At 55.2% G+C, this 13,861-nt stretch overlaps 1 protein-coding gene across 3 annotated transcripts in view; it reads right to left on the bottom strand.

Annotated features, from left to right (window-relative positions):
* Positions 1-13,861, bottom strand: part of DNMT3A (DNA methyltransferase 3 alpha) — a 109,825-nt gene that overhangs the window by 73,003 nt on the left and 22,961 nt on the right. For all 3 annotated transcript variants that reach the window (XR_010136322.1, XM_024242369.3, XM_024242368.3), the window contains exon 2: positions 8,223-8,471. Coding sequence is in view for 2 of the 3 variants with exons in the window: in XM_024242369.3 (XP_024098137.1) it covers positions 8,223-8,285 (63 nt within the window). In the remaining variant the exon portion in view is untranslated. The remainder of the gene's footprint in view (positions 1-8,222; positions 8,472-13,861) is intronic.

Below are 13,861 nucleotides of genomic sequence, written 5' to 3'. Positions count from 1 at the left end.
AACCAAAATTTACATCTTTTGTTTACCAGTCCATCGGTCTTTCTACTACAACATGCCGCTATACCCTACCATGTCAACAGACACACACACAGTGACACCATAAAGATACAGGCAATCCAAGGTCAAGGCACACTGGCATTCACAGGCACAGACACTCTGGGCTGGCTGTGCCCAGACACAGGACCCCTCCCCACAAGAGATTTATGTCTCTTGAGGCCCTCGCCTAGAGACAGCCAGCCTGATATACGTGTGTTCCCTTCAGTACTTAAACCGGATGCTACTGACCCAGCATCCACTGAGCAGATGTCTCAAGTTGGTGCTTGAGTCGAGGGGATGAACTTGCCGGATCTAGCCAGCTACTTGCCCAGGCCCCCTGGGACAAGAAGCATGCCCAGCCTTTGCCAGCTGGCTGGCTGGCCTCCCAGGGACTGTCTGTGGTCGTGGAATTCAGTGAAATGAATTGGCTTCTGCAAGAGGCAGAGCCCTGTCCCGGGACCAGGCTCTGCAGAGCTACAGCCACATGCTTGCGTACCCCAATGCTGCACAGACACACACATATGTTTGCACACACACCCGTGCCCAGGCCAACCTGCAGAGGCCGATCCCAGCGTGAGGGGCCAGGCAGTGGGCTGGGAATCACTGTAGATGCGCATGGGCCCAGAGCCCTCCAAAGCCCCCTACTTTTTCTGATGTCAGTCACCTTCCAAGGCTCATCAGCCCTTTATTTCAATTATTCAGCAACATCCAACAAATAACCATTGACTGCTTAGGTGGTGTCACAATTACTGAGGAAAGCCTTCCATCCTCCTGAAAGGCCACTCTCCTGGAGGGGAGGGGCCATGTCTCATTGGCGCCTCTGAGTCCCCCACAGCTCCTGGGTACTTGCACACAGAGGTGTTCCAGAAATGCTAAATAGCTGACAACGGTGGTGCCCGTCTGGTTCCCAGGCCCTCCTGCCAGGGCTGCAGCCCCTTGTCCACAGCCTGTCCACCTGGCTGGGGCCTCACTGTCTTCTGGAGGTGCAGGGTGGGCCAGACCTCACACACACAAGCAGCACACCTCAGCCCTGTCCACCTCTGAGGTCTCTATGTCATAAGGCCAGACACAGGGGTGCACTCAAAAAATCTATTGAGCGCCTACTGTGTACTGGATACAAAGATAAACAAATAGGAAACTCGGTTTAGAGGGAGACAACAACATGTAAACAAGTACCTGATGCCATGCTGAGCCCAGAGTGGAGTCTGCTACTGCTCTGCCTGTGGCCACTTCCATGGCACCAAGCCCACACATGTCTGCTCCTTCAGTAGCACACTCGGCTCTGCCAGCCCTTGCTTAATAGAGGGGAAGATCCAGATAAAACTACTTTGTAGCCATGTGGCCTCTCTAAGCCCCAGTTCCATGGGGATGAGGAACCTCTGATCATCATCCTGCTCTGGGCGCCTCCTAACTAATCGTGATGACGGAGTGAGTCAATTACCGTGCAGAGAACACTCCTTTACATGCCCTTCCACGCAGCACAAACATTACGTGGGATGATTACAAGGAATATCCCTAATGCCCTGTGGCTCTCTGCAGAGGCAGCTGCAGGGCATGACTGGGACTCCTGTGCCAAGCCCAGGTACCAGAGAGGAAATGCTCATTTCCCAATTATCCTGGGACACTGCTCCACCGCTCAGCTCTACTCTTCTTTTTTTTTTTTTCCCAGCCAGGGTTTCGCCATGTTGGCCTTGAACTCCTGACCTCAGGTGACCTGCCCACCTCAGCCTCCCAAAGGGCTAGGATCACAGGCATGAGCCACCGCACACCGCAGCTTTTTTTTTTTTTTTTTTTTTGAGATGGAGTTTTGCTCTTGTCACCCAGGCTGGAGTGCAATGGCGAGATCTTGGCTCACTGCAACCTCCACCTCCCAGGTTCAAGTAATTCTCCCACCTCAGCCTCCCAAGTAGCTGTGATTACAGGCACACACCACCACGCTGGGCTAATTTTTGTATTTTTAGTAGAGACGAGGTTTTGCCACGTTGGCCAGGCTGGTCTCGAACTCCTGACCTCAAGTGATCCATCCGCCTCGGCCTCCCACAGTGCTGGGATTCAGGCGTGAGCCACTGTGCCCGGCCCATTCTTCTATTCTGCACAGCTGAGCCTGGCCTTTCCTGCCCTGGCCCTGGGCGACTCACCTTCTCGGCAGGGCTGGGCTCCATCCCTAACCCGGCCATTAAGAGCAGGAGGGACCCAAGCGACTATGGCCTCTCACCTAGGCCCCTGAAGGGATCTACAGCCCCTGCCATCAGGAGTTAGGTCTCATCACCATTTGCCTTGTTTTACTTTGTTCAAAGGATAAAGGGAACTCAGGCCTTTAGCGACGGATGACCCAAAGAGAGACAACATTCCCTTCACGTGCTAGGCTCTCAGTGGACTCTAAGCCCACACTCTGTCCCCACCCATGGTTTCCTACTCTTCTCCCGCGCCCCTGCAATTCATGGGACGGCAGTGGGTCTAAACCACAAAGGTGTAGGTAGGTAGGCAGGTAGGTGGGTGGGTGAATGGGTAGGTAGATATCCAAAATAAATTATAAAGCTAACTTAACATATGCTATGTCCTGGTGTTAACCACTTGCACACACCATCTCGTCTGAACCTCTCAAGCCAACTAGGAGCTGTTTTCCTGCTCACAGCCATGTTGCCAAGTCACGTGACAGAGTCCAGATTCAACACAGGCCCTTCTGCAGGGGCCAAACAATCCCCACCCAAGACTCTACTGACCAAGGTTAACTAAATTTGACATGTAATAATGTCCAATTTAAGAGAATTTTAGAGAACCTGAAGCCCAAAATGTAGGTCCTGCTCAGCTCAGGGATGGGCACCGTTTACATCACAAACATGCTAAGCACACCCAACCCTCTCCTAACTCCCCCAAGATCAGAGTGAGCGCATTATTGCTCGCTGGGTCTCTGAAGAGGTGAGGGTGCAGCGGCTTTTTCTATAGCTATTTAAACATACTAAGAAGGATGCTCTTTGAAATGACCTTACCGCAACCACTGTCAAGCAAAGAGCCAGCCCTAAGTGACCATGTGGGGGCATCTGAGTGCAAGAAAGGCAGAACATGCCCAGGAGCAGGCGACAGACCACGGGCAGCAAGAATGACTGCCACTGGAACTGGCAGGGACCCCACCCAAGGATGGAGGCCCTTGCACTTGCAGACCAGAGTGGAGAGAGCCCACGAGAAATCAGTGGCTGCCAGGCCTCTGGGCTGGACTTTGATGGGGAGGGGAAAGGAGGAACCACAGCTCCAATGCTGCCCACAGACGCATACACACACACACACACACGTGAAAACACATAAGTGCTGTGTTTCCCCAGGACAAAGATGCACCCCAGGTGCAGCTTCTACTACAGGCAGGAGAAGGCTTGATCAGAGGAGCTGCCCAGCAGGCCCCACCCACCCCTGGGGGGCACGCATGGCTGACCCACCTCGATGTCTTCCTACCCCTCTACTAGGCCCTCCAAGTACAGTCACTCAGTTCATCCAACAGCCTTGAAGAGCCCTGCTACATGCTAACTACCTGGAAAGGTACCTATGTCTGAAGAAAGGGAGGCAGGAAGAGAAGAGGAGCGGTATGTCCAGGGAGGGAGAGGCAGGGAAGGAAGGAGGGCAGGAGGCAGGAAGAAATGGCAAGAAGCTGCGTGTCTGCAGCAGTGCCTCCATCTGGTGTGTGTGCCTGTACACGCAGGTGGTGTGTGCAGTTCTTGCTGGAGATGAAGTGCCCCCAACTTCTCCCCAAGGGCAAGAGCGCTATTATGCAGTGAAAGGCTTTCTCCTGCAGCAAAAGTCCAGGGGAGGACTACGAATTCTCATCGCATTACCGCCGGGCGGCACTGTTCACCCCATCACCCTTCACGCAGGAGGCAGCCTAAGGAGCACAGAAGCCAGCCTCATTCCAGCCTTAGCACTACCACTTAACAAGCTGTGTGACTCTAGGCAAGTGACTTGACCTCTCTGAGCTTCAGTTTAGCCCTTAATAAGATAGAATGATGAAAATAATAGTGTCTACCTTATGCGGCAATTATAAGAATTAAATAAGATAGGCCGGGCGCAGTGGCTCACGCCTGTAATCCCAGCACTTTGGGAGGCCGAGGCAGGTGGATCATGAGGTCAGGAGATCAAGACCATCCTGGCTAACACGGTGAAACCCCGTCTCTACTAAAAAAAAAAAAAAAATACAAAAAATTAGCTGGGTATGGTGGGCACCTGTAGTCCCAGCTACTCAGGAGGCTGAGGCAGGAGAGTGGCGTGAACTTGGGAGGCGGAGCTTGCAGTGAGCCGAGATCACACCACTGCACTCCAGACTGGGCAACAGAGCAAGACTCTGTCTCAAAAAAAAAAAAGAATGGAATAAGATAATACGTGCACATAGCGCCCGGCAGTCAGTGTTCAATGCATCTTAGCCATTGTGTTTCTGAGGCCAGAGGAAAGGGGGCGGCACTGAGACCAGGAGCCTGGCCTGGGGCTGTGGACTCCCCTCTGATTCATATTTGGGGATCTGAGGTGGCCCTTGGACTGTTCTTGGTCCCCTGTCCTGCTCCCTCTGCCCCCCACCCCCCGCCCTCTGCTCCATACTCCCCTCTAAGCTCTCAGCCTCCCCACTGCTTGCCTCCCCACCCACCCTCCACGAGGCCAGCCCCCTCCCTCTGCTGCGGCAACATTTACCAGCTGACTCGCCCTGACCACAGCCCCAGAGCTCGGCCTGCCTCCTCCCCATCTCCCCAAGCAGCCCCGTTCTGCCCACCATATGGATGGCGGGTAGGACAGGCGGCAGGTGCCAGGGGGACACACACAGGCCACTCTGTACACTCCCAGCCACAGCATGGCTGCCTCAGCCCAGCACCCACAGCTCTGCACTCCGCCTCCCCGATCCTGGGCTCTGGGATTATTCTCCTGTGGGAGGGTCTTGGCTACTCTCATTTTTCTTTCCGTTCTATCCGTAAAATATTTCCCGAGCACCCACTCTGTGCTATTCCAGATCCTGGGGATTCACATGGAAGAAAAGGGCCACGACCCTGCGCTCCAGGCTAGCAGTGGGCAGAAGTTATCTACACCAATAGTTCTCAACATCTGTGCGCAACAGTATCCCCTGGAGGGATGGTTAAAGGTGCCCGGCTGGGTCCCATTCCCCGAGTTCTGGCTCAGCAGGTCTGGAGTGGGGCCTGAGCTTCGCCTTCCCAGGTGATGCTGAAGTTGCTTGTTTGGGGATCCCACTTCGAGAACCACTGGTCCCCTGCAAACTATAATACAAGGCCGACTACAGCCTGGGCTTTGAGGCTTTGACCAGGGAGGAGAAGAGATTAGGGAAAGGGCCCACACGGCAGAGGGAGCAGCATAAACAAAGACCTGGAGACTCCAGGAAGTATGGGAGTGGGGCTGGAGTGAAAGGTGCATGGAGGTGTGGCTGTGGGCGGCGGCGGGCAGAGGCTAGAGAGACACATGGGGCCAGGCAGTGGAAGGGCCATTGTTTGGCCACACCCCTTCCATCTGGCTTGCCAAACAGTTCCTTTGTGCACAGTGCCCCTGGCACCTGTGCCAGGCTCCCTGGGCTGCAGACCAAGCCTGTGTCTTCCTCTCTGCAGCTACCAGCACCCCTGCCGCAGGCCTGGCTTTCATGGGCTGCTGTGGTGGCTGTCAGTGTCTCTCCCCACCCTCCCTGGGCGGCTCCCTGGAGGTGCTGGAGCCAGCCCAGAGGTGCCGGGGAAGTGTGCCAGGTGAGCCAACATGCGTGGTGTAGGTGTGGGCGGCTGGGGAGGAGGCCTGGCTATGGCCTGGCCCTTGTCTATCCAGATCGCTGCCATCTTTTGGCATGACCCCCTGCCTGCTGGTGTGTGAGTGTGCACACTCTATCAGCACCGGGATCTAGGGCTGGGTGTGTGTTTGTTGCCGCTTGAGCCAGAGCAGTTACTATGGGTAGATAATAATAGCAATCGTAATCCCTCATAATTGGACCAGACTTTGCTGTCTGCAGGTCACTTCTATGCCCATGACCTCATCTGACTTCCACAACCACCCTGTAAAACAGGCAAGGCTGGAGTCACTATCCCCATTTTCCAGCTGAGCAAACACAAGCCCAGATGGCCTGAAGTCACATCTCCAGTAAGTGGCATACTCAGGACTAGGACCTAGGATTTCTGACTCCTGGTCCAGCGTTGCTTCTCAATCCTGAACTATTATAACGCAGATCCTGACCTGCTCCCGTCCATCAGTGACGGCCTGGGGCTCTGCAGCTCAGAGCAGCAGCAGCGGCATGGGAATACAGTCCAGTAACAGGAGGAGTTTGTTCCAGCTGTCCCCACCCTCCCCACCTGTGGGGAGCAGCTGACCAGTGACTGCCAGTGCATCGATGGGGAGCTGCGTCAGCAACTGTCAGGACATCGGACCCGGAGTGGGGCGAGGCTCAGGGTCACCTTATCCGACAGAGAAAGCAAGCCAGGCCCAAGAAGGGGAGGGAGTCAGCCATGGCCACAGTTGCCACTCCAGAGCACAGGCGGCTGCAGGTGTCCCCAACTCTACGGCCAAAGGGCCTGGGTCTTCATGCTGCTTGAGTCCTGAGCAGGAGCAGCCTAGGGGCCCGCAGGTATCCAGGACTATCAATTATTTTCCCATGGATTCAGAAGGGAGGAGCCTGATCGGTCTCCCTGGGCGTCCTGCCCAGTGGGCCGCAGCGCATGCTGGCTTTCTGGCCTGCTCTGCATGACTGGGTGCACACACCCCCACGGTGCTCTACAGGGTGCTGGGCTGGGAAGGCAGGTCCCCGGGCGTCATGTGCACTCCTGGGATGTGTACATGTGTCCCTAGCAGGACCTATGCAGGTAGGGCTGTGGGAAGGGCTCGGACCTGGGAGACAGGAGAACAGGCTGTCATCTGGACCTGCCACTGCTCAGCGGGGCTCAGCTTCCTCATCTGTAAGCTGGGGCCATCTGTCCCTGCCCCATTTGTCTCAAGAGTTGTCCCCAAGGACCAAATAGAACCATTGATGGAAAACTAGGAAACAGAAACACACTCTGAAGAACGAGTAAACCCAGGAAGGAGCTGAGCACGCGAGAGGGAGGTCTCAGAGCTGACACCCTTCAGGTAGGGTGCTGGCTGCCTTTAGCCCCAGAGTACCCAGGGCCCCCACAGCTGGTGCCAGGTGTCCACCTTTGTTCCAAAAGAACCAACTGCTGCCCCCATGAGCATGCCGGGCTACTCCCAGACACCACCAAGCAGCACAACCCTCAGCGCTACTCAGGGGAAGGGGAGCAGGTAGGGGGAGCTGTGGACAGAGGCACAGCAGACAGACATGCCAGGAAGGCCTGTGGCCATCATAAGATCCCCTGGAGGGTGGCAGTGAGTTCACCATTCCACTGACAGAGGGCAACACAGTCCAGTGCTGGGGGTTAAGGGGTAGCTTTTCCTATCATGGGGACACAGCTTGGTAAGGTCCCAAGGCAGCCTGTGGGGACCCAGCAGGGACTCCCATCAGTCTGATGTAATCTCCTCTGACTGATTTAGGCACAACCTGGAGTTCAGCAGAAGGATGGAGAGGCCACCCCCAACTAGATTCTGAAAACACGGAGGTCACCAGCTCCGTGGCCAAAAGCCATACCAAAGATCACCCAGCAACATTCACTTGGGAGTCTGGGGTGGGGGGCGGGGACAGGAAATCAACATCTCCAAAGTGTGCTGGCGCCACACTGAGCCTAGCCTGTGCCTCCGTCTGTGTGGGAGGGTGGGCCCCTGCGGCCTCGTGTCTACTGTGCCCCAGCGCAGAACTTGTCTTTGGTCCCCTAGAAGCTGCTGAACACCTTAAGGAAACAGAGGCAGCTGAGAGAAAAAGTGATTCACGTGAAGGCCCACGGCTAGTAAGAGGCGGGTCAGAGAAGGAATCCAGGTTCTGGGACTCTCTGTGAGGCCGAACCCTCACAATGGCACAGACCTGGGCTTTGAGCCACTGTGCGAACGCCATGGGGGTTAAAAGCCTGGGTCCTGGAACCAAATGCCTGCTCCATCACCAGAATTGAACCTCTGCAAGCCTCTGTTTCCTCATCACCCAAACAGGGATGTGATGGTCCCACACCCTGTCGTGAGCACTGAGTGATGTGGTCACGCGCTTAGTATGACAAGCCGGCTGTCATCACATAGGGACAGGGCTCTCCCTCTCCCAGGCCAGAGGGTCCCCAGCAGAGCCCGCTGCTCACCTTTCGGTCCTCCTCCCGCTCCGCAGCAGAGCTGCTGGTGTCCCCGGGGCCGCTGGAGGGCATGGCGGGCAGCTGGGCGCCGGGAGGCAGGCTGGGGCTGCGCGGGGCTGGGGGGCTGCTGGGCTTTGGGGAAGGAATTATCGTGGTCTTTGGAGGCGAGAGTTAAAACTTAAACATAGATCCCGGTGTTGAGCCCTCTGGTGAACGGTGCCTCTGTCAGCCTGTGGGTGGGGGCTTCGATGGCTCCACCTGTGGGGGAGAGAAGAGGATCAGTGGGGTGGAGCACCCCACCCTCCCTGGGTCAGGCCCTCAGCCCAAGGTCACACCTGGCCTGTGAGGCCTGGGGTCTTGCTCCTCCTCCTGGCCTCACCAGCACCCCAGAGAGCAGGGAAACCGAGGCAGGCTCCTCTCAGGGCCACCTCCTACCCCAGCAGCCTCTGAGAGCCTTGGAGTGGCAGCAGTCTCCCCTCCGTGTCGCTGCGGCCAATGGGTGCCACTTCTGGGACCTCCAGCTGCCTCCACCTCCTCCCTTCTCTTCATTCACAGCTTCTCTCTCCTTTGAAAGCTTCCCGCATCCTCCCTCCCACCCCAACCAGCCCCTGGGAAATCCCAGCCTCCCCCAGAGGCCCCTAGCCCGGCTACATTTTCCTTCTAATCTGTCCTCACCCCCACCCCCACACCTCCCGCCACGTGGAGGAAGTGAGTGCAGTCACAGGATGTAGTGAAATGAATGTCACCTCACTTCAGGACCAGCGCCTGGGCCCGGAGAAAGCTGAGGTCTGAGCTCAGGCTGCAGGCCTGGTTGGCTCTGGCCTAGGAAGGAGAGGCCACGGCCACGGCCACGGCCACACTGAGGCAGGAGTGAGTCTGCTCTCTCCCCCACCCCATGAAGCAGCCTCATTTGCCTGCAGAGTTGGTGGGCTTGAGGGGTCCTCTGAACCCACACGGCTGAGTTTTAGGGGCTTTTCTTCCCTCTGCTCCAGGTGTAGGCCTCAAGCCAGAGAAATAACAAAGCCTGCAGCTCAGGCCACAGCTGGGGTGGGGGTGTTGCTGCCTCAGCCCCCTCACTCAGAGACACACAAGAGCTCCCCTGCTCCCCACCCCCGGAGGAGGCGGCCGCCAAGCCCCTGCCTCGAGTGTGCCAGGGCCCAGGAGGGGATTGGCAGGCGAGGGAGAGCGGGAGGCAGGCTGGATCTGGGCCCACCCACACCCTTCCCCTTCCAGTTCCTGGTTCTGCTTCCCCAGCTCCCCCTCCCTCCTGGGCTTCTCCTCCCATCCCCCTCCAGCCAGGGCTCCCTGGAAAACCAGGACCGGGAGAAAGCGCAGGCTTGGCTCTCCCACAGGCCCAGCCCCTTTCTCCAGGGGTGCATCGTTGCCTGGGAGTGGGTGCCCCAGCCCTGGCTCTGCCCCAGGGGGTAGTGGGAGGAAGGAGCTGGCAGGAGGAGCTTCTTAGGGCCAGGACAGGAAGAGTTCCATCAGGTCAACCCAGAAAGGCTGGAAGTGGACCTGCCCCACAGCTGAGCCCTGAGGCAGCCCAGGTGCACTGCGTCCATTCCCCATACCCCCAAGCACAGCGCAGTGCTGGGCTCAAGGAAGGTTTGCTGCACAGGTCCCAAGAGGGTGGACGGCAGCGGAGAGCAGCTCCATGGGCCACATGTCACTCAGGGCCTGGCTGGTGCTCTGCATCTGGGCAGCTGCTGTGCTGTGCCCAGTTTACAGGTGACGCTAAGATCAACAAGGCCAGGACCCGTCAGAGGCATGAACCCAGATCTCTCTGACACTAAAGCTCTGAGGGGTTGGGGTCACGTCCCCCAACACACACCACAGAAGCAACTCTGAAGATCCCAACAGAGAACTGGTCCAACCCAGAAGCACTCGGCTCCCAGCCCTTAGCAGCCAGTGATTCCCTGTCAAGCCCCACTCCCCACTTGTTACCACAGACATCTCCAGCCACCCCAAAACCAAAACCTTCAAAAGGGTCAGGGCAGAGTCTGATAGGAAAGAACGTTGAGCCCGAAGTCTGTAGGGGTGGGATCTACTCCTGACGGAGGCTTCCCCGGCCCTCAGTTTCCCCACCAATGAAATGGGAGAGCAGGACCCCTTCTATTAATAGCTCTGACCGGCCAAGGAAGCTGTTGCGGCCCCACAGGCACAGTGGACACGCAAGGGGCTGACAAGGACAGGGCACCCCAAATGGAGTTGGGGGAGACCCAGGCATAAAGGAAGCGGGGCGGGAGGGTTGTCTTGATGCTGCCCTAGGCTTAGGGACACCCAGAGGGCATCTGTGCCGCCACGGGTGCGGCGAGGTTCAGAGAAGCTCTGGAGAGGAAGGAAGCTGGAGGGAAAAGCAGAACTTCACAGGGCATTGGCCCCAAGGGCAGACACCCCAGACAGGAAAGGAAAGGAAGATTCTCTTCCTCCTCCCCTTCCTCCACCCAAGACTCTGACATCTGAGCTGCGGAAACTGTCCTCACAGAAAACGCAGCTGACCTGGGTCAACCCTTTCGTGTTGCTCAATGGACCAGCCCTGTCAGCAGCAGTCCCTCAAAATCATGTCCATCACCTAAAATCCTCCAGTATGTGTCTGGGCAGGCCATGTACTACACAACTCTAGGGGTCCCCAGTTGGTGGCCAAGGTCCCAGACCTTGACATAGCATTGCCCACCTACCCGTAGAGGCTTCATTCTTCCTTCAGGCAGCCCAGTTATGGGGAGTGGGCTCTCCTGGGCCCACAGTCCCAACACAGCAGTGGGTGTCCACCACACCGGTCCTTCCACCGCACAGCCCTGGCTGCTTCCAATACCAGAGCGTTCTCCTCACCTGGGCCAAGGACTGCACTGCAACCACCACCGCCACTAAAAAACCCTTGCCAAGAACCCTACCACCATGCAAAGCAGCTTTTATTTCCTCCTTTTAGAGTCCACAGTGACCATGAATAATGTTTGTAACAGCCACTTAAAAAATTTCAAGGAATCCCACCATGAAAACAACTTCGTATCACAGCTGATATGATCACCATCTCCACTGCTTCAACTATAAAACTGTTGTGGAAAAAGAATTGAAAGCTTTGAATATGCATACCAAGCCTCACTACCTTCTAAATTCAATGCAGTAGAAACATTTTTTGTTAGTTTGTTTAGAGCAGTTTCTTGCTCTGTCACCCAGGCTGGATGCAGTGGCAGTATCATAGCTCAATGCAGACTCAAACTCCTGGGCTCAAGTGCAAGTTTTCCTCCCGCCTCAGCCTCCCGAGTAGCTGGGACTACAGCCGTGTACCACCACACCTGGCTTTTTTTTTTTTTTTTTTTTTTGTAGAAACAGGGTCTCCCTATGTTGCCCAGGCTGGTCTTGAACACATGGCTTCAAAGGATCCTCCCACCTCAGCCTCCCAAAGTGTTGGGATTCCAAGCATGAGCCACCACACCTGGCCAAAAGATTTTTTAAGACATAAAATCACAAGATTAGGCTGAACAAGAGAAGGAATACCACCAACAAAATTGTGGAATCTGGAAAGCAGACTTGTGACAGCCAAATTTCAGACAGGCGTGTGAACGCTGATATATAACACAGTCTTCAACAGATGCTTATATGATAGCACCAGGTACTCTGGCACTAGGGCTGAAGAGGATGCGTGTGTGAGAAACGAGAGGCTGAGCGAGAGTAGTGCATTCCTAGACCTTCCTCTACAAGTTTGAAGGTTTATCTGTAGTCACTGGAGGGCATAAAATAGGGGGTCTTTGCACAGAGTCACTTGGCACAGATGAAAACAAAGATGATATATCAAACCAAGGAGAGGAAGGTTATTTATTTATTTATTTTTTGAGACAGAGTTTCACTCCTGTTGCCCAGGCTGGAGTGCAATGCGGCGATCTCAGCTCACCGCAACCTCTGCCTCCAGGGTTCAAGTGATTCTCCTGCCTCAGCCTCCCGAGTAGCTGGGATTACAGGTGTGCACCACCAAGCCCGGCTAATTTTGTACTTTTAGTAGAGATGGGGTTTCTCCATGTTGGTCAGGCTGGTCTCGAACTCCCAATCTCAGGTGATCTGCCCACCTCAGCCTCCCAAAGTGCTGGGATTACAGGCGTGAGCCACCGCACCGGCCAGGAAGGTTATTTGAAATGCTGATGTCCAGTCTCTCAGGCTATTCCCCCACTGGGCTCTAAGAATACTGGCAGCCAGATAACTCTTTCCTTTTCTGGAGAATCGAATGAGCCTAAGAGGAAAGGTTTAAGGATGCCAATACCAACATCAGTAACAAAATGGGGTCAAAATGGCTTATTCAGGTCAGCCTATGTAGACCTGAAAACCAATAAGCCCGTCATTCTCAGAGCTTCCGATCAGTTGGGTTTGTTTGTTTGTTTGTTTTTGTTTTCCGAGACGGAGTCTTTCTCTGTTGCCCAGGCTGGAGTGAAGTGGCATGATCTCCACTCACTGCAACCTCCGCCTCCTGGGTTCAAGCGATTCTCATTTCTCAGCCTCCTGAGTAGCTGGGACCACAGGCGCCCGTCATCACTCTCGGCTAATTTTTGTATTTTTAGTAGAGACAGGTTTCGCCATGTTGGCCAGGCTGGTCTTGAATTCCTGACTTCAAGTGATCCACCCACCTTGGCCTCCCAAAGTGCTGGAATTACAGGCGTGAGCCACCGTGCCCAGCCAAAATTCTTAAAGAATAAACCAAATCTTAAATAATCTTCCAATTAGAATTATTTTCAGCCAAATTATAATTTAAGTGTGAGAGTAAAATAAAGACATTTTCTTTTCTTTCTTTCTTTTTTTTTTTTTTTTTTTTTGAGATGGAGTCTCACTCTGTCGCCCAGGCTGGAGTGCAGTGGTGCAATCTCGGCTCACTGCAAGCTCTGCCTCAGAGGTTCATGCCATTCTCCTGCCTCAGCCTCCCAAGTAGCTGGGACTACAGGCACCCACCACCATGCCTGGCTAATTTTTTTCTATTTTTAGTAGAGACAGGGTTTCACCGTGTTAGCCAGGATGGTCTCAATCTCCTGACCTCGTGATCTGCCTGCCTTGGCCTCCCAAAGTGCTGGGATTATAGGTGTGAGCCACAATGCCGGGCCCTTTTCTTTTCTTTTCTTTTGAGACGGAGTCTCGCTCTGTTGCCCAGGCTGGAGTACAGTGGTGGGATCTCGGCTCACTGCAACCTCCGCCTCCCGGGTTCATGCCATTCCCCTGCCTCAGCCTCCCAAGTAGCTGGGACTACAGGCGCCCACCACCACATCCGGCTAATTTTTTGTATTTCTAGTAGAGACGGGGTTTCACCATGTTAGCCAGGATGGTCTCGAGCTCCTGACCTCGTGATCCGCCCGCCTCAGCCTCCCAAAGTGCTGGGATTACAGGTGTGAGCCACCGCGCCCAGGGTCTTTTTTTTATTCCTTAAATAGAGATGGGGTCTCACTATGTTGCCCAGGCTGATCTTGAACTCCTGGGCTCAAGTGATCCTCCCACCTCAGCATCCCAAAGTGCTGGGATTACAGGCGTGAGCCACCATGCTGGGCCCTAGTAAAGACATCTTCAGACATAGGAGGCCTCACGCTCCTTTCCCAGGAAGGACAGGAAGATGTCCTCTAATACGCATAAGATCCAGCGCAGGAGAGATGGGACGGGAGGCTCCAGGATGAAGGGGA

Source organism: Pongo abelii, chromosome 12, assembly GCF_028885655.2.
Source record: "Pongo abelii isolate AG06213 chromosome 12, NHGRI_mPonAbe1-v2.0_pri, whole genome shotgun sequence".
NCBI lineage: Eukaryota > Metazoa > Chordata > Mammalia > Primates > Hominidae > Pongo > Pongo abelii.
This window is presented reverse-complemented; position numbering and strand designations above follow the sequence as displayed.